Consider the following 19709-nt stretch of genomic DNA (forward strand, 5'->3'; position numbering starts at 1 on the left):
TGTTCTTTCCTCCATGCTTCATATTAGAGTATCAGGCAATTTCATGATCATATGTTTTATCAGCACAAAGTCAGTTTTAAACCAAAGTCCACAGAAAAAATGAAATATGTCTTCCATTATTAGATTCACTGACATTTTTATAAATGCTCTAGAGATATGCTGCAGTGATATCCAGATACATTTTTCATTTATTTTGCTGAAAAGTTATTGCAGGGCTTCAGAAAAGAGGAGAACATACCAGAACTATGCTCCATATTATGCATAATGTAGAAAATTGCCAAGCTTTTATAAAATATGTTTATCATTTTTTAATGTGATTTATTTGCCTTGTGTTTAGACTATTGCATGGTAAAGTTTATTTTGTGCATATACTTTTTATTTTACTAATATATTACAAGCCATATCTCAATGACCCCTGTACATTTTTCATGCTGTCTTACTCCCAATGGCCTCTGTGCATGTAAGTAACCTGTCAAGTGACAATGCCTCTTTATTTGCTTCTTACTGTTTCCTTTCAAGAACTCCTTTTCTTTTATCAGCTAGTAACACAGAAGCATTGAAGTTCAGTCTTTAAGTGTGCCCTGTATTCCTCCTATCTTTGTATATTAAGAAATGAATAATTTTTCTTTTGCATTTGAGAACCCCACAGTCATTAGTTAAATCCATGTAGACTGAGACACATTTTCTCCATGCTACTTCTTTGTGATGAAGGCATTAATATGTGTCATTTCTGGTGTTTGTTCCTGTTGTTTGTATCTAACATAACATGGCTTTGTTCAAGAAGAAAATAAAGGATTGATTTCTTTTCCATTATTATTTTTCAATGGAAAAAGACACTTGCAGGCTTAGGTGGTTAGCATGGTAAAGCTGTTTAGTGTGTTGTAGATTATTATTATGACATGAATTATTGATTTGTTTAAATAATGTTAAGTTGCAAAAAGGACGAGTAATAATTCCATTGTGGAATGAAAGAAAGATATGACTAAATTCTTGCTTGTAATATTTGGGGAAAGGTTGAAAGAGATTCTTCTTTAGGATGAAATTCAAAATGCTTCAAATGGACTAGGAAGTTTTCATATCTGTATCTTTTCAAGGCTTTAAAGAGTTGTGTGTGTCAATTGGCTGATTTGTAGCTTCATGAAATTGAAGCCATTGGACTCTATCAGGTGAAAAGACTTCCATCAAATTGAAAAACTGAGAGATACCCACACTCATCCTAAAACATGGATTGGATATAGCTGAGGTGGATACACCACTTAAGCCTTGGAAACACTCAGAGAGAGATTCCACAGTTTGGATGGAGTCTCTCCTGCCTCCTTTTCATAGCGTGCAGAAATACAGAACTGAAAACTCTTGTTCATTATTCTGCTCCACATTTGCTGGTTGCTGCAATCTTTACAAATATAAAAAACTGCCTCCTGCCTGCTTCTGTCATTAGAATTCAGCAGGAGTTACCAGAGGTGATGTGTTGCTGGGTACAGGAGGAATAAGCTGTTATTAATGAACAAAACTTGATTTGTCAACCACTATATTCCCTGGCAATTGACAACAGATTGATAGGCATAATGGAATTCATCCAATTTCAACTGCAGTTGAAATTATATCTGAAATAATACTTTTACAATTTTTCCCTAAATATGGTGGAGGTTCTTTTCTGTAATGCCATCACTTTTCATTAGAATTCTTCATTCTGTCACAAGTTTTAAAAAGCATGTCAGTTTAATTAGCACGTGTGTTTAAAGAGAACTCTAATTACAAGTAAGTGGAGTGGTTTGAAGGAATAAATACCACAAAATATTAACACTGTGCATTTCTCATAGATCTTGTTAAAACATTATTATGAAAGTATCCCTATCTTCAGTGTAAATAGATGTTCTCATATTGCATTCATGTCGGTCACTGTCCACAAATTTTTCTTTAGTATTGCTATTTCTCAGGAATGCAAACGTGAATGGCATGCTGTTCTAGCTGATTTTTGTGGTCTGCTGAACACTGCATGAAAGGACATGCAAACTTCGCTGAGCATCTCAATAGCTTTGTTACTGCTCTTTACAGTTTCGTAAATGAACATTCTTGTTAAAATTGCATAAGGAATGAATGGTTTTATTTTCCATAACATGGTACTTTGTATTATAAATCTAAATCTTGATAAAATTATAATTTGTAGCAGAATTAGTTGTCACCCTTCATATGCCTTTTTTTCTTATCCTTTGGGGCTTTCTTTTGTGTTTTAGTGTTTGATCAATTAGATCTCGTCACATATGAAGAAGTAGTAAAGCTGCCAGCATTCAAAAGGAAAACACTAGTCCTACTAGGTAATTTTCAGTTACTTTTCTGAACATAGCATCATAGCTTTGAAGCCCTTCTGGTGGAATATTTCTAAATGATTTTTTTGTGTTGTGGCTCAGGTGCCCACGGTGTGGGAAGAAGACACATAAAAAATACGCTCATCACAAAACACCCGGACAGATTTGCTTACCCCATTCCTCGTAAGTAGCAGGGCTCAGTGTGCTGCAGAATTGTTTGTGTCCTCCTTGACAACACCCTCCTGCTTCTACTGCCTGTGTTCAGCTCAGCTGAGACAAATCCTGCCTGGAAGGTGGGAGCTGTGTAGGACTGGATCTGGTTCTTTTGCTTTTTCAAAGGGCAGGGTGCAAAGTAACACCACTTTTGCATCAAATATTCCTTACTATTCACAAAACTTCTTGTTAGAGATACATCTCTCTACCCAAATGTTTGTTAATTTAAAATGAAGGATAAAAGACTTCTCATTTTTAACTGTGTATCATTCCCATGAGCAGAAATATGAGCTGGGTTTAGAGGGAACCTGTAGTGTCTTAATTACTTCACACTGCCAAGTCTTAAGGACTGGTATTGCACTAAAATAGTTTTAGGTTTCCAGAGATGACACTAAGTAAAAGAAAACACACTTAATTTCACTGCTTGCCAGTGGGTTGTTATGAAAGGCACAGAGGTGTTTTCCCTTCATGACAATCTCTATGAGTACCCTGCAGGAAATGCAGATCCCATTTCATGGTCTCTTGGAGATGCATCCTTTTTCCTCAAGCTGAGCACACCAAAACAAGAGCATCCAGCCCCTACCTGTCCACTCTATTTCAGACTGACCTCAGAAATGCCATACCTGGCTCACAAGTGACACTCATTTAATTTTCTTCACAGAAAGTAGTGATTTTAACTGCAGATGCTTTTAAAATGGACTCACCTATACCATGGTGAGCATGCCTTAAGTTGCCTGGATTAGGTTCCAGCTCTGTGGTTCCTGCACTGAAATTGTTTCACTGATTTTATAAGACTAAGAAGAGGCATTTTCTGCATCCCTTTACAATGGCATGATCCAGTAGGTAGCTTTTGAGATTGGCCTTCAATTAGGTGAGGTGTTTGGAAGAATGTTTTATGAAGAAATTAGCTGTATACTGAAAACCAGATCAAAAATATCAAGTCAGGCACAATGGCAGTTAATTGTAAAGATTAGGAGGCCATACTTCTCTTACCACATAAGTCTGTAGAAGCAATATTCAAAAAGTATCTTATTCCTAAGTAGCTTTTACCTTTCTTGACCACAGGTAATCAGGTTTTTAAACTGCTTTTTAGACTTATCCTTTTCTCACTCAAAAGAACCTCATAAAATTTTTTAAAAAAGGAAAAAGCAGAAATGTTTTTGGGACAGAAGGGGATTTAGGAGAAATATGAGTATCTTAAGTTCAGTAGACCCTAGGGACTCCACTGCTGCTTTTTCCAACACATATCCCTCAAACTCCTGCTTTTCCCAGTGCCTGTCGTTCTGACTGCCTCATCCTTCATTGCTCTGTGTGTGTGATCTGACAGGTTCAGTTCAGTGAATAAGTATTGATAAAGAGAAAAAAGCCACATAAAACCTTAACATTGCTTCTGCACTAAAATATTTTGTATTTTCAGACACAACCAGACCTCCAAAGAAAGATGAAGAAAATGGCAAAAATTACTACTTTGTATCACATGACCAAATGATGCAGGATATATCAAACAATGAATATTTGGAATATGGCAGCCATGAGGATGCAATGTATGGGACAAAACTGGAAACAATACGAAAGATCCATGAGCAGGGACTAATTGCAATACTTGATGTAGAACCTCAGGTAACTAATTAGAAGTGTATAAAAATGGGACTCATCACAAATGCTTCAACTTTGTTTCATTGAAATGTTTTTATTGATTGCACACTAGGTAAGTGCTGCATAAAGTGATGTGAAGCAAAAGTCCTTGAACCACCAGGATATCAGTCTGTGGAATTCTGGTAATCATATGGTTAGAAGAACACAGAGAAGAAAAACAAGGCTCTGAAGAAACACTAATAGTTTATTTATTCATTGTAGAAAATCTGTGGAAAATTCTGATACATTTCCTTTGAAACATCTGTGCAGTCATTACTTTCAATTCACAGGGATCTGTTTATATGTTTTGTTAAATGAAACAACATGAATATAGACAATTGTGATGTTCATATTATTCTAGCAGATGGAAGGAAATGGGAGGAAGGACAAAATTGTGACCCAGGTTATCTACTTAAATTTGCTGACTTGTTTCTTCTTTGTAAATGGATTCAGGAAGTTCAGATTTTTCTAAGAATTTCACAACAGAAATGAGATACCTGCCTAAACTATTTAAGAGAGTTCAGAGTATGATGGTGTGGTGATGTTCTTAGAAATAAAATCCCACATTTAACAGCATTCAGGGAGAGCAGAATTATAATGAGTTCAAATGAAGCAGCTGTTAACAGCAAACTCTCTTGATAAACTTTTTCAATATACATAATTCAAGAGCTGTACAATTCTCAGAAGAGATTTTAATCTTTGTTGGAATATATTTACATTTTGTAACAGCTGCCTTTGCCACATTTCCTCCAGCTCATGTCCAGCAAGGCACTTTGCTAACCAGCTTCCTCATTCATCCATCTCAGCTCATTGAGGCCAGCCTGTTTGTGGATTTATTCCTGGTTCTCTTACACCCCTTGCCTGTTCTCCCTTGGGCACTCTTATGGATTTTCTTGCATTTCAGTTATGGGGTTTGTCTCTTGTTTGGAACAGGCTGACAGAGGTGATTCCTGGTGGCAGCAGAGATGAAAACCTTTTAGCTGAAGGAGAGGGTGGATTATGGGGGTTTTTTTGTTGGTTTCTTAAAAAGAAAAAGCTTTGGTGAAGACAGTAATCAAAAGAGCAAAGCCAGAGTGACCTTTAGCAGTCTGACTTTATCTTGTCCATCCCTTTGAGTTCAGCTGAGGTGTTTAACCCAATGTCCTGCACTTCAGTCCAGCCCAGGTCTGTGACAGTGTCACACATGGCAGCTCTGGGTCACTCAGTTCAGTAAGGGAACTCTTTAATGACAGCTTTTCTCTTTTGCACAGATTTGGTTCAGGAGCCTGGAGCTGTATTTATTGCATTCAGTGCTATGCTCAATTTTTAAACACTTCAAATTTCTCACATCGCATTTCATTTTTTTAAAATAATAATTATATAATAATAAAATTTATACTCTAATCAATATTCTAAAGCACAGTTGGCTCTTTTCCCTATTTATGGTATACCTGGTTTTTTTTTACATGGCATTTCATCAGTCAGTTTAAATGTAAACAGAATTCCACACTCTTTGAGACTGTATGGGGAGAGGCACTCTGAAAATGCTAAAGCTTTTACTGTCTCATAAACTCCCTTTAATTAAGGATAAATACATGTTTTGACCACCAAAAATATAAAATAATAGAAAAGGCTAGGTGTCTGTATTACTAAGGTTTTGACTCCAGTTAAAACAAATCCAGCATTGGTAGATCATGAATTTGTGTCTTTTGCTTGTGTGACTAAACTTACTTCACATTGATTGTTGGAGATTTCCTCTAAAGTATCTGATTTTTTTTTCCCCTAGGCATTGAAGGTCCTGAGAACTGCAGAGTTTGCTCCTTTTGTTGTTTTTATTGCTGCACCTACGATTACCCCAGGCATTAATGAGGTATGGCACGTTGCAATCTGATGTCCTGGCAGAGACAGAATTAAGGATGGGGTTCAAATGTGCAAATCAGACTCTTCAATTGTTTCCTTGTTTGTAAATGAAGAGGCAGAAAAATAATTTAATCACAGCTTTATTAAGTCGATTGACATACATTTATTGTTTATGAACCAATAATTCAAAATGTGGGCTTCAAAAGGAAGGATCCATGTGCTGTATGCTAAAAGTACATATTCTTGTATTTCATTCCCTGCTCCAGCTCAAAGATCCATTTCCAAATCATTGGCACAAATTACTCAATTGTGAGTTGCAATGCCAGCACTGATCATCCCACCTTTACCTTTAGCATTTTCCCTGCACAGCAAATAAGTATCAGAAATAGGCTTGTTCATTTTGACACCTGTCCTCTAAGAACTGGAATCTTTGGGTAATTGCTTGTGGAATTCATGCTAAGTATTCATGGAGGTCCACATCATCCATTTCCCACTTAGTTTTTATAGGGTATCTGCTCTTGCTGCTGATTTCAAGGATATCAAGCAATTCTGGATTTAGCTGACACTAACACAAACTCCATTTTCACAAACACCTTCCTAAAATCATGATATTAAAGTATTTAATCTGTTGGATTTGATCATGAATCTGTTCCAGATATCCTAGATGTCTCCTTGATCATCAAAACACAAAGTCAGAAGCCGTGTCACTAGAGCAGGTTTCTGTAGAAATGTAATTACAATATCATATGCAAGAAACTGTGACATCACTGCAGAGGCCTGCAGGAAAGGAGGGAGCCAGACTTGCACATTTAAATGCAAATAACCTGAATGATAATTCAAACCAAAAGTGGAAAGTGAAGAATTTTGGCCTCAAGCTGGAATTTTACTGACAGCTGAGGCATTCTGCTTGTTCACTAAGATACTTTAGTGAGTTACTTCAGCTCTAAATTGGAGTTTTGTTAATTTTTAAGCACCAGTGCTAGAACAAGCAGTGACAGAGGGACAGGAGGGGGAAGATGGCTCTGTTCACTTTCACAGCATTATATCATTTCACTGTGTCTTAGAGACCCACACCCTAATGGTACAACCCAAGAGTGTAAAAACAAAGATCTCTCAGCACAGCCCAGCTTGCCATGTTAGTGAAGTGACACTTCATGTAGCTGCTGGTGTGATGCTGTGAATCAGTACAATCTGGATAAAATACTAGAATTTTGTCACCTACACTAAATTTTCCTTTGTGTAAACAAATAGCATTGCATCAGGTACCCTGTAAAATTCACAAATGCTCAGCCTTTTTGCCTTCATACCTGCTCAGCTCCCAAATAGTCTTTCCTCGGCCTCACTCATTTGCCAGTGGTACTTAAATTTTAATCTTCCAGTTAGGATGTAATACAGAGATACTTGGGACAGTTCATGTGAGGGAGAAAACTTTTTCCCTCATACACTGGAAAGAGAACAAAAATGTGCCTTTTACAGTAGTGGTGGGGAAGTACTTCATGCCAAAGAATTAGCAGGTTGGTGCTGTAAAACCTGTTTTAAGCTCCTGTGACATAAGTCTCTGTACCTGCAGGGTTTCACCCAGGCACATGAATTGCTGAGCCAAGGCCACACTTACAATATGTGCTAATTTAATTAATCAATTAAAGCAAAGGAAAGGGAGGGGCAGGCAATGGTAATAGCAACAGCCCTTACCCACGCACAGAATCCTGTTTTCCAAGGTTTTCTGGGCAGATAAGCAAAGTGTGTCTGTGTGTAGCAGCCTGCAGGGCAGCAAACAAGGATGAGGAGTGTGTGTTTCCTATTTCCCATTCATGCTTCCTTTTTGAAAGGTTCATTTGCATAATGAGTGTCCCTTTCTGTTGATCCTCTTGCCCTGCCTTGTTTTATTTTACTTGCACTTTTTGAGAACACTTCTGTAACGACTGTCCTTTTTTCCCCTCCCCATGTTTTCTTAAAATTCATCTTTGCTTTTCTTTTCATTTTCTTGCATTCGTACTAATTGTACATAGCTGCCAAAATGGTGCAGAAAACTGCCTGTAAGTACCAGCTAGGGGCTCACAAGGTAGTCCTGGTTATTGCAGTAGTTCTAGAATGTAGACCTGCTTGTTCCCATGCAACATTACTTTTACCATTGGAGTCAAAATTTAATATAATAATGACTTTTGATATCTGCACTAAAATTGCCTGCTAGCAAAAGAGGCTATGGAGAAAAAAATATATTCTTACAGATATATATCTGAACTCTGTGGTAAAACCAGTGCAGAGGCCTGATCCTAACAGTGCCTCTCTTGAGACACTTGATGATGCTGTCAGAGACCACACAAAATGTCTCAGTAATTGAGGCCCACACAGCAAGAGTCAGGAGACAAAATATTATCCTTTCCAGAGCAATAGCAATAGCAATGCACCCTGAGCAGAACTGCAAAGCACAAGCCCAATGTAAATCGTATAGCGAATCTCCCAGAGTGCCCCCACCTGTCTAATCACAGAGGAACCTTAAATCTGATGGTTGTTGTGCTAGAACAGAGGAGAGAGTGCATCAGAAAACCTTGGGGTGATTCCTCTTTCCTCCAGCTGTTCCTACCTCCTTTGCCCAGACAGCAGCAAAGAGATCACAGGCTCCATTTGTTTGATGTAAACCTTATGGAGCCAAATTCTTCAGACTTTTAGCTGTGCTTCCTCACTTCCTACAGCCAAAGAATAAAAGGAATTTTTCTTAAAAAATGTGGAGCCCACCAACTGTTTAAATTGTGAATTTCTTTCTGTTGAAGCAAAACTGGCAAAGGCCTGATGGTGTTTCCACATTGTCCACAGCCTTAGAAGGGAATATTAGTAATTTTTTGGGCTGGGCTTTGATTGCCACAAGTGGCAGCTGTTGTTTTATGTACTTTCAGGCTAAAAAAACCCAGCCCTCAAAGAGTGAAGGTGCCACATGTGGCCTTTATGTACATGGGTATTTCATGGATAAAGCCATGTTTAACTCCTTTCAGCTGTGGTGGAAAAGGAGAGATTATGAAATTAGGAAGAAAAGGAGAGATTATGAATTAGGAAGAAAAAGTCTGATCCAGCAATGGACGCACAGCAACTAGACCCAGATAAAATTCCAATTGCACAAGAGCTGAGGGAAGAAGGAAATGCAGATGTTGTGCTCCCAAATGTTAATTTCTGAAGTTGTGGCCGTTCATTTGTCTGCAGCTCACTGAACATTTTGATAAATATCTTCTTCCTTGACACTATTGAGAGCACAACTGCTGAAGAATTTCCTTCTTGGAACATAAGCTGAGATGTTCAGTATGCAAAATTTAATTAAGACATTTTAGAGAAGATGAGAGGAACTTACTACAGCAAATACTTTGATTACAGCTAGCTTCAAAGATGAATTTTGGAATTTAAGTCTTGCAGACTCAGAGAAAACAGCCAAGTCTGACATATCACAAACACAGGTGAAAGTTAGTCCCAAAATGAAACAAAAACAAAAATCAAGAGCTTTGTCTCTTTTCCTTTTGCTGAGCTTAGGAAAGTTTGAACCTATATGAAACTTATTGCAATGGCTTATCCCAAACTTACTACTGCCCATTAAAGTATATGAAAGAAGTAATGTATTACATTTCCAGCAGGCTGGGAAATTTAGATATTCCAAAATAAAGACCACTTTGGTCCCAGTAAAGTTGGATCTGGGAGAAGCTAAGTCAGAAAAATCCTGAAATGTAATGAATTTTTGAAAGACTTAGTTTTATGGAACCTGTGTGTGCAAGGTAAACTTTACCAGTTCACTTTTTTTTAGAATGAGATAGCTGTAAGATTTTCAGATTTTCATTGTCAGTCACAGTAGGATAGATGCTGTAGTGAGAAAAGTCCAAATCTGTAGGTAAAAATAACATTGATGGGAAATCTGAATAATAATTCAAAATCTGCATAAGGACTTAACAGTTCTGAGGCTTCCAGGGGCTTCTCAGGCACTGTTAGCCCTGTGTCATGAGATCAAAACTCTTTTCAAGGTGCACTATGATTTGGACAAGACAGACTATAAATACAAAATCAATCTTAGCTAGATACATTTAAAGCATTGAAAACAGTGTGCATGATGAATTATTGACCTTCCTTTATAGGTTAATTTAAGTAGGAAAGGTTTGATGCTCAGCTAATACAAATTGGTGTCTCTTTTGGAATCTCTGAGAATTTGGAAGTTCACCTAACTAGGGTTTTGACTTAAAAACACTGGGCCATATGAAATAATCCACAAAAATGTTTAATACTAGTGTTGATCCACATTGTTCTCTTTATTAATAGCATAAATTACATTTGGATACACTGGAATTTTCTACAGAAGTTCCAGGAGTTGCAGGTGGTGCATAATGGCCCATCCAGGGAACATCCCTTGTACAGAAATGCATGTGAGGAGTATTTGCCTGACTTGGAAGGAAATTTGTAATAATTTTCAAGTGAAGACAACCACACCACACAGCCCCCTCCCCATTTGAGGCTGCAGCTTCAGGAGAGAAGCAGAACTGTATCTCTGGCAGAGAACTTCTCCTCCAGAAGTGGCTGGTTTCATTGCTGCAGGGAAGGAGAACTGTCTCAGAGCAGGTTGTTTCCTTGAGGGGACCTGAAAGCTCCTGTTCCACAGCTACTTGCCACTGTAATTACAAATACTTGGGAAACTGAAACAGAAAAAAATAAAGGTGGAGATCATCTTAACAGCTGGATAAAAATCAGTTTCCAGAATAATTTCTAGTGACAAAGCTGTGGGCACTGTGTCTGTTTAGCAAAGTGTATCCCAGCTGATTGATCGAGTAGAGTCAGCCTATGGATGCTGCAGAGCAGCAGGAGTCACTTTGCACCAAATCCACCCCAAACCTGTGGGACAGGAAAGACTTGATTGCTTTCCTGTGGCTATTTCAAGGTTCCTGAAAACAGCAAATGGGTTTGTTGGTTTTTTTTTAATTCATAAAGAAATTTGCAGGAGGAGAATTCAAACTTACAATTGCTGCAGAGCCCTGGGAAGAAGCCTTCTGCATGCAGCTGCCTCAGGCAGGCAGACCTCACTAACAAAGGTCTGATGTCCAGGTTGCCTGGTTCATCTCCAGGATCTCCCACTGTGAGGGGCTGGAAATGCCCTGCTCTGAGACAGAAACCACAGAGCAGTGATGTGGAGTGAGAACTTCCTTATCAGTAAATTGTCATTGAAGGAAGCAGACCCAGAGGATTGGTGTGGAACAGAAAACATTACCAAAAGTGGGAACAGCTGATTCCTGACAGCCTCTCCCCCTCCTCCCATTTCTCACATTCTCACTGGGACCTAGGCCCAATAGCTCTTACTTGTGCACCAGGTCTGATTTATTCACATGTGGTCTCCATTGCTGCTTTTCCAAACTTCCATCCTCTACCTTGCTTTTTTAACTCTAGAGCTGTGTTTGTCTCCCAGAACGTCAATAACTGAGTGCTGTTTGAGTGTCAGCTTCCGGAGGGAGCTGTGCCCTTTCTCCCATGTGATTCCCATAGCTGTAGGTGGGAGAGCTAAAGCACCTCAACTCCCTGAGGCCTTTTTGCCCATTTCCTTCTCAGCTGAGGAGCTGTTGTGGGACAGCACAAAACAATCCAACTTTTGTTTTCTCCTGTTTCTCTCCCGGCCGCCGCACAGGATGAATCCCTTCAGCGCCTGCAGAAGGAGTCTGAGATCTTACAGAGAACATATGCACACTACTTTGACCTAACAATTATCAACAATGAGATTGATGAAACCATCAGGCACCTGGAGGAAGCCATTGAGCTCGTGTGTACAGCCTCCCAGTGGGTCCCGGTCTCCTGGGTCTACTAGACCAGGAATGAGAGAATCGAGAAAAGAAAAAATCTGTCATTACTGGGAACCACCTCATACATGGAAAACCTCTTCGTTATTGACCTTGTGTCAACAGGTCTTGGCCCCTAGAGACTACCTAGATGTAGTGTGACCTAAAATATAATTATTGTCATGTCCGAATAGATAGGAGGAGGGGGAAAAAAAGATGAAACACTAATTTAAAGAGACAGTATCTTTTTTTTTAATCATTTCTCCTAAACTTTAATAAAATGTATCTTTAAATGTATGTACTATTCAGTCTTTTGGAATGTTATATTTTTGGAAATCATAGCTTTTTATTTCAAGGGCCCCTAAAAACTGCACAAAATAGATGCTGCTTTCTATAATCTATTTTAATAGTAATAATAATATGATTCTGTTACCTTAACTTGGGGGTGGAACACTACATTCTTTTTAGAGTCTGATTTTATGGATTGGAATACTTTGCTTTCCTTTATTTATTTGAAGTAATTAGTCTAGTGATTACAAAACAAATTCATAAATTTTAAAGGCCTTTTTTTTTTCATGCTTTTTTTTTTTCTCTCCTAGGATAGTATTTTTAAGTACTTTTTTGTGTAACATCCAGCTAATGTGATACTGTCTCTTTGAAGAACTCTGTAAAAGTTTTAGAAATTTGAAATTGGGTCTTGACTCTTAATGCATGTGGACAGTCGCAAGCGTTCATGCCGTTGGTGTATCTGTGTTGATAAAACCTGTAATCTACAGCAAAGTACATTCCGTTCATGGGAACACGTACCCAAGGGAATAAAGCAAAATATTATTCTGACTAAGTTGTAAACCTATGCACATCCCTTGCATTTTGGGCAACTTTCTAAAAAAAAAAAAAAAAAAAAGAAAAACTGATTTTTATTAATAATAATCATGTAGTGAAATGTGTTTGTAATTTTGTCTCAATTTAATTTGTTGTAAGGTGGGAGGGGGCAATTACTGGTTTCACCATTTCAGATCTGTGTTGTCTGAGAGTATTAACGTTTTAATTAAGTTGAAGCAAAGAAATGCTGATTTTTAATATGTATGTAATTGTTTAAAGATGCACACATTTTAAAAGAAAATACTGTGCAATGAAGAAACCAGTTTAGACATTGCGATAAACTGACTATTCCAAAAGACTCATCTACAATAGCCCTGTAAATTCCTTTAAAAATGGTAATTGACTCTACAGTCTGACCAATTTTTTTTTATTTTAAATATACTTCCTTTTATGTGTTCAACAATTAAATGCTTTTGGGTCCTTCATTTCATCACAGGGAGTTTCAAGAGCAAATCAGTGACTCGTGCAGTGAGGAAAAGTGTCTTCAAGGGAAGCCTTTCTAGGGACACAGCCATCAGTCTGTCCCAGGGGCTCCTGGATCAGCACAGGCTTCCTTCCACAAGGCTGGAATTAGGGCAGAGCCAACTGAGAAGGTGTAACCATGGATGGCCTGGCACTTCATTTTCCTTCTTCGTGCCCTCGCTGGCCCACATGATCTGCATTTTCTCTGAAAATGGTTAAAGGCAGCAGGCATTGCCACCTCTTTTTAGGTGTCAGAAGCACACTGTTCCTTGAAATGAATTCTCAAAGTTTGGTTGGCTGTGCTGTTGTATAATATGAATTCTAGTGTTTATATTTAAATGATACAGGATTTTTTCCTCACAGTGGAACTTGCAGCTGGAATTTGTCTGTGGGCTGTTCCAGTTGTTAGGGACCATTGCACATGCAATCAGAAAAGGGTTCTCAAGGTTGAATCTTTCTCACAACGGTAATCCTATAGCTAATTTTCTCCTGCCTACTCCTTCTGCAGGTTGGTTGGCCAAAAATGTTTACAATTCTTGTAAAATCCACAGCTGCAATCTCAGTCTGGCTGTGCCTCCTCCCACCCAGCCAGGGCAGGCAAAGGTGTTTTATTTCCTGCAGCATCCAGAGCCTGGCTTGCAGCCCACAGAAGGGAAATTCGTCCATCACTTTACCCCACCTGCTGAGTGCCCTTAGTGCCACAGCTGGAATCACAGTTCTGTGCATCCCAGAACAAGAGCTGTACCTGAGTCCCTTGAGGTTGTGGTTTTGTGGGAAGTAATGGATGAGAGTCAGCGTGGGCCTCACGTGGAAGGAAACAGGGGAGCTGTCAGAGGAGTTGTAGGTGCTTATCTGTTCTGGGTCTAGCCCCACAAGGAGGGCATGGTGCAAACTGTGAACTGTTCAGTGAGTAAGAGGTAATTTTTCAAGTGGTTTTGTTGTTTAGTCCTGGTGAAGCGTAGCTGGTGTCCTGTAGGCAGCTCTTGCAGTGGTGAGTCCACAGTGGCTGAGCTCATGGAAGTGAAAGGGTTAATTCACTCTCAGAACTACCTCTTTTCCCAGCAAAGCACAAAGATGGGAAGACCTACTGAAAATCAAGCAGTGGAGTGTTTCTGATGTTAGAAATACAAACTTCTCTGGTGAGCATTGGTGTCTGACTTCAGTGCCACATTTTTCATCTCAAATGTTTATGGCATTAAACAGGTAAAGTAATTTTGATAATTTGAGTATAGTCCATCATAAATGTTTTAACTACACTTTTGACTCTGTTAATGTGAATTTCTTGGAGTTCTGTGTATCCAGCTCATAAGGAAAGAAATCTCACAAGGCCCATGAGGGTGCTTCTGCCTTATGTAGATGACAATAAGTAGTGATTTGATGTAACTAATACCTTTTCTTCTCTTAAGTGGAACTACCATTCAGTAATGCTACACAGTAGAAAGATTGGAGAGCTTTGTTTCTTTTAATGCTGTATAACCTTTTATCAAGAGACAAAAACTGTAAAGCACACACTTAGCATCCTGTCTTGCCTCCTTTACCACAGTCTGTTTTCCTTGTAGGAGCCTTCAGTAGCAAAAGATTAAATTTGAAACCCTGCCTAGGCTTTAAGTTCAGCAGATCCACAGCACACAGTGAGCTCCTTGAGCAGATTTCAGCACAGTCTCAGACAGAGCAAGCCCAGGACTCCTTAGTCTGTCCAATCCTCCCACCCTGCTCAAACCCTTCTGAATGTCTCTGTTGTTTGTGGGGTACATAGAGGGCAAAATTCTGCAGAAATGGAGCTGGAAGCTTCACCTGCATGGAGAAGGCTCCTGCAGGCGCAAAGCTGGTGTTACAGTTTGTTGTTTTTTTCAGTCTCCAAGTGGAGAAGGGTCCTCCTGGTACTGTAAATATCACTGCATAATTTGGAGCACCACATGGACTTCTCTAAATTTATGCTGAATGTGACCTCAGAAGCAGCCCTGGGATTGGGAAGAAACAAATGTTTCTGTTTGCCCCTTTTATACTTTATTTTTGTACAGGGGCTCATAGATTTGTAAAGAAAACTTGATCTTATCAGTATGCTGCCTCTCAGTCTGACTGATGCCTGTGATTTCAAGGTGTTAAGTTGGTCCAATAAATGTTCATTAACCTCTGCTTCCATTTACCTAATAAAAGTACACTAGGTTACTCAGTGTCTCAGAGTGGTCAGATTATTGCATGGAAATGGTAGCCTAGCTTAGACTCCTGGCCACTGCCAGATGGACATTCTTAATCTCATCACTAAACCCAAATTCTTCCATGTGTTCTAGCAGTGGTTTTCTTTGTATGTGGTTTGGTCAAGAGCAATGCTGTGCCATTCACCTCTGAAAGAAAACACCACTACCTACCTCAGAAACTTCATGAAGAAGGTTACTCAGTTGACTTTGAAAACACAGCCAAGAAGAATAAGTGTTGCAACCTGAGCAACGTTGGGCTGGTGTGTATACTCCAAAAACTGGGTACTAGAGCCGCTAGGAAAAGTTAAAGCACAGATTAAGCAGTATTTGTTCCATTTTTATTCTTTTCTATAAGGAAATTATTTCAGAGTCCTGTTACCTAAAGAAATAATTGGAAATGCTGCCAGAGTTTCCAGGGGTGCTTTGTAAATCTGCATTGAAATCCTAGATGCAAACAGTTCTGGCCCCATTCTCTTCCACTGCAGATAGTATTCAACAATTTTAATTAAGGTTGTTAGAGCTCAATTTCAGGCTTTAAAATATTTCATAGAGAAGGATTTTTGAAAACTACAGAAAAATCTATCTATTTCCTGACTATTATTGTAAAGTTATCTGTTTTTATAAGCTAAATTGACAGAGGATGAGCTAAAGCAGGCACCATAAAAAGTCTGAGGTTTTTTATGTAAAGCATATTCATTTCCTTAATAGACTTGTCTCAGACTTATTTCTTCTCTACCTTTAATGAGCTCAGAGACAGTCATAACTCGTACCAAGGAAACTGCTGCACATTATGTCAAATAGTCACATATAAATCAAAATATCTGCACAACAGGAAGCATGTCATTGACCAGCAGAACAGAATAAATTCTGAATAATTGTGCCTCATGTCTACACCATGGGGACAAGTGCACAAGCTTAAAATAGAAGAGACTATTTTTACTAATGCTACACAAAACAAAAATAGAAAGCCACTTCCCACATGTAAATGTTTGCAGTGTTTTGGGGTTTTTTGCTTGCTGATACAGTAAGTGCACCTATAGTAAATTCTACTTTCTTCCCCTTAAGTGATTTTTAACAATCTCCTGCTCTAATCCTGTGAAAGCTGGACTGAAGCAAGTACAAACATTCTTGACTCCTTAAACTTTAGCCTCAGAGTTAAGCCTCTTTCTCAGACCTTGATGGTTGATGTTTTTCATGTAATCTTAACCTTTCTAAGCAAAAATAGTGGGAGGGAGAGTGTTTATGCATTTCCATGCATCCTGCTGAATCTCTTAGCAGCTGTCATGGGACAATCAAGAACATTAAATCTGGCCAATCTCTGTGTTCTTACTAAAATGTACCTTGAGCCTCCATTGGTGGTGTGGAAGATAACTGAACTAGTAGCTGTATGCTTGAAAGAATTCATGTTGATTATTAGCAAAGTAATACTTGCAATTCTCCCTTTGCAGCAGCCATAGCTTGTTTTAGTGTCTGCATAATGGAAGCACCCATGAGGAAGGGTGGAATTTGCTTATCTTTAAGTGTAGCCCATTTCAAAGCTGGAACATGAGTCTGTGTTCCTCCATTGTTGGCCATCCAGGCGGAGCCCTCATCATTCTCCCCAAAATGTAAATAGATGCAAAATAGCAGAATTGCCTCATACTTGGGTCTGTCTGTGTTGCCACCTGCTTCCCCTCACAGTTACATTCTTACAAACTTGATTTTAAGGTACATTTTCCTACCAGTCAGGAAGTGTGGTTTATCCCTCAGTATTACTTGGTATCCTTAATTTGAAAGGTGTCTGAAGGTTCATGTTCATCTCAAGCAAAGAAACCTTCTGTGATCCATGGCACAATTGCAATGGTCTGGAATTCCAGTTTCCAGCAAGGAAAAGATGTTCCTGCCCTCTAAGGCAAAGCTCTGAAAGGGCTGAAACCCAAGTGGAGCAAGATCTTACAATGACATTTCACTGCCAGCCTTCATGACTTAACCCAGGGCTGTTTCAGCACATGGACTGGGGAAAATGATGAGGTGAGACTCTGGCTGAGCTGCCATGGGTAATGACAGGCACAGGAAAGAAACAGAGCAGGCAGAGAAGGACAGAAGAGAAAGGAGGACACAAGGAGCACTAAGCTGAGAAGGTGCCACTCTGAAAACCAAAGTGGAATTTACTGAAAAGGAAGAGGACAGAAATCAAGAATTCTGACACCTTTATTTACTATCCAAATACAATTTCCTCCTTGTATCACAAACCTCCTCCTGAAAAGCAGAGTCATCCATCATGGCTTCCAGAAGTGCTTGGTTGGAATGGATGCTGCAGGCTGCAGACACAAGGAAATATGGAATGGTGTGTTTCCTCCTCTCAGCAGAGGACATGATGGGGCACCAGGAGAAAAGGGCAGCTTGGGTTTGCTCTTCAGTAGGACATGGAGGGCAGAAAGTTCTCGTGGTCTGTCCTGTTCTCTCAGTGATGTGGAGGCTGATCCCAGACCCCGGGGTCACCTTGAGGTGCCTCCATGCAGTGATCACTGGGTATTGAAGAGCAACATGAATTAAAACCATGCAAAAAGTTGGTTTGATTTTGTGGTTATTTTGGACAGGGTTTTGTGGGGGTTTTTTTTGAGAACCAAAGTATGACAAGCATTACTGCTCTCTTTCAAAAAGCCACAAACCAGCTGATGGAAACCTAAGCTGCTTGTCAATAATTAGTGTCATTCATTGTTTCTATTCCATATCAATTGTACAGTTTTCTTACAGTAAAACTTTTATTATGTTAGCTACACTTCATAGAATTCTTCCCAATCACACAGTTTGTTTCAAAGGTCTTACTCTAACCACTAATATATTAGAGAAATCAGGGTTGCAATTTATTTTAAATCCATTGCATATAAGAGATTTGGAAGTTACTGCAATGGATTTAAATAACTTTTTATGTAAACAAAATTAAAAATTGATGGGTCTATCAGGTTTCTATTCACATCAAGAACTTAATCTCCACTAGCCTTTAACAGGAGCAGGAAATTGCCTTAAGGAAAAGAAAAAACTTAGATTAAAGAAAAGCATACATATGGAAATAAATTATGCAGAAAGTTGAACTAATAGAATATTAAGTTATCTCTTTTGGTTTCATTATAAAGCCTTTTTTGACACTTTTAAAGGAAAAAGTTAATTTAGCTATTTTTATTTAGAGTAATTATTTTTAAATATTTTACTGCAGATAACCAAGCCTGTTATTGACTAGCTGATCTTGCCTTATTTTTCCTTTTTCAGATTTTCTTCAGATATTGGGTCTACCAGACTTAATTTTTAATTCATACATTAGGTAATTCTGAACAATAAAAGAGTATTTTGAGACCCATAGCAGAAGGCAAAGAGTTCATATGTAACAGAGTCAGTTTCCCAGAGAATTTGTGCAAGCTCTGTCCCTGGAGGTTGTAAAAGCCTCACATAGATGAAGCCCTGAGCAATCCAGCTCAATGTCAGAGCTGACCCTACTTTAAACCTGAGACCTCCAAAGATCTCTTCCAGCTGAATTACCCTATTAAAAAAATCTGAAAAAATCTAAACTATTACTCAGTTCAGCCATCTTCAGTTCAGGTGAATCTTTGTGCCAACAAAACCACATAGATAGAAAAAAAAGGTATTTAGTTGTGGTCAAAAAGCATTTCAGCATTATTCTACCAACAACTGTGGCAGAGGAAATCCAGTTACTGGAATGGGAGATTCCAGGTTATGGAATTTGTCCCCATATTTGTTTATATTTAATATATGCAGGCAACTTTGATTATTCATATTTAGATTCTGTCATTATGCTACCACAAGTCAAATACAGATTTGTTCAGAAAGTATTAAAATTTCACTCCAAAATTTAAAAAAATGCACAGCCCTTTACTTCTTATACCAAAACTAACTACAGTAAAAAATAAGAAATCCAAAACCAATCCACAAATACAGTAAAGCTCATCAAGAAAGATCTACAAGAAGGAGGGAAAAAGCAAGAATTTTGCCTTTGCAAAAAGGATTTTAAAATATTTAAAGCCTTAATATTAAATTTGGAATAGGAATTAAGATCGGGCAAATGGGAGAGAAAATAAAGATCTATTTTCAGTGAACATATTAATGAAATCAATCTAATAAAACATAAATTCACTTTTTTTTCAATAGCTGCAGGTAGAAAAAGGAACAGGGAAATTCTCAAAGATAACAAAGGATTTTTGATGCAAGTAAATAATTAGAGAATCAGATACTTTGTAAATTACACAGAATCAGGGAATCATTGAAGTTAGAAGAGACCCCTGAGAACATTGAGTCCAAACTTGGACATCACTATATCAAATAAACCTTTGCTCTCAGTGCCACATCCAGTCCCAGTGCTTAACCATCCCTTCAGTGAAGAAATTGCTCCT

The 19709-nt window shown here is 38.5% G+C and overlaps 1 protein-coding gene across 7 annotated transcripts in view; it reads left to right on the plus strand.

The window, feature by feature from the left end:
- The window catches only part of CASK (calcium/calmodulin dependent serine protein kinase), a 185643-nt gene extending 172451 nt beyond the window's left edge, over positions 1 to 13192 (plus strand). For 4 of the 7 annotated variants that reach the window (XM_054291351.1, XM_054291346.1, XM_054291349.1 and 1 more), the window contains 5 exons: positions 2235 to 2315; positions 2409 to 2489; positions 3937 to 4139; positions 5920 to 6003; positions 11635 to 13192. In XM_054291351.1, the coding sequence (XP_054147326.1) occupies positions 2235 to 2315; positions 2409 to 2489; positions 3937 to 4139; positions 5920 to 6003; positions 11635 to 11811 (626 nt within the window). In that variant the 3' untranslated portion in view covers positions 11812 to 13192. The remainder of the gene's footprint in view (positions 1 to 2234; positions 2316 to 2408; positions 2490 to 3936; positions 4140 to 5919; positions 6004 to 11634) is intronic. The other 3 variants (XM_054291350.1, XM_054291352.1, XM_054291347.1) reach the window with 1 other exon arrangement.
- Positions 13193 to 19709: the final 6517 nt, after the last annotated feature.

The sequence above is a fragment of the Melozone crissalis genome, unplaced genomic scaffold, assembly GCF_028551555.1.
Source record: "Melozone crissalis strain CALT ecotype California unplaced genomic scaffold, PUWL_Pcris_2 ptg000090l_1, whole genome shotgun sequence".
Classification (NCBI taxonomy): Eukaryota; Metazoa; Chordata; class Aves; order Passeriformes; family Passerellidae; genus Melozone; species Melozone crissalis.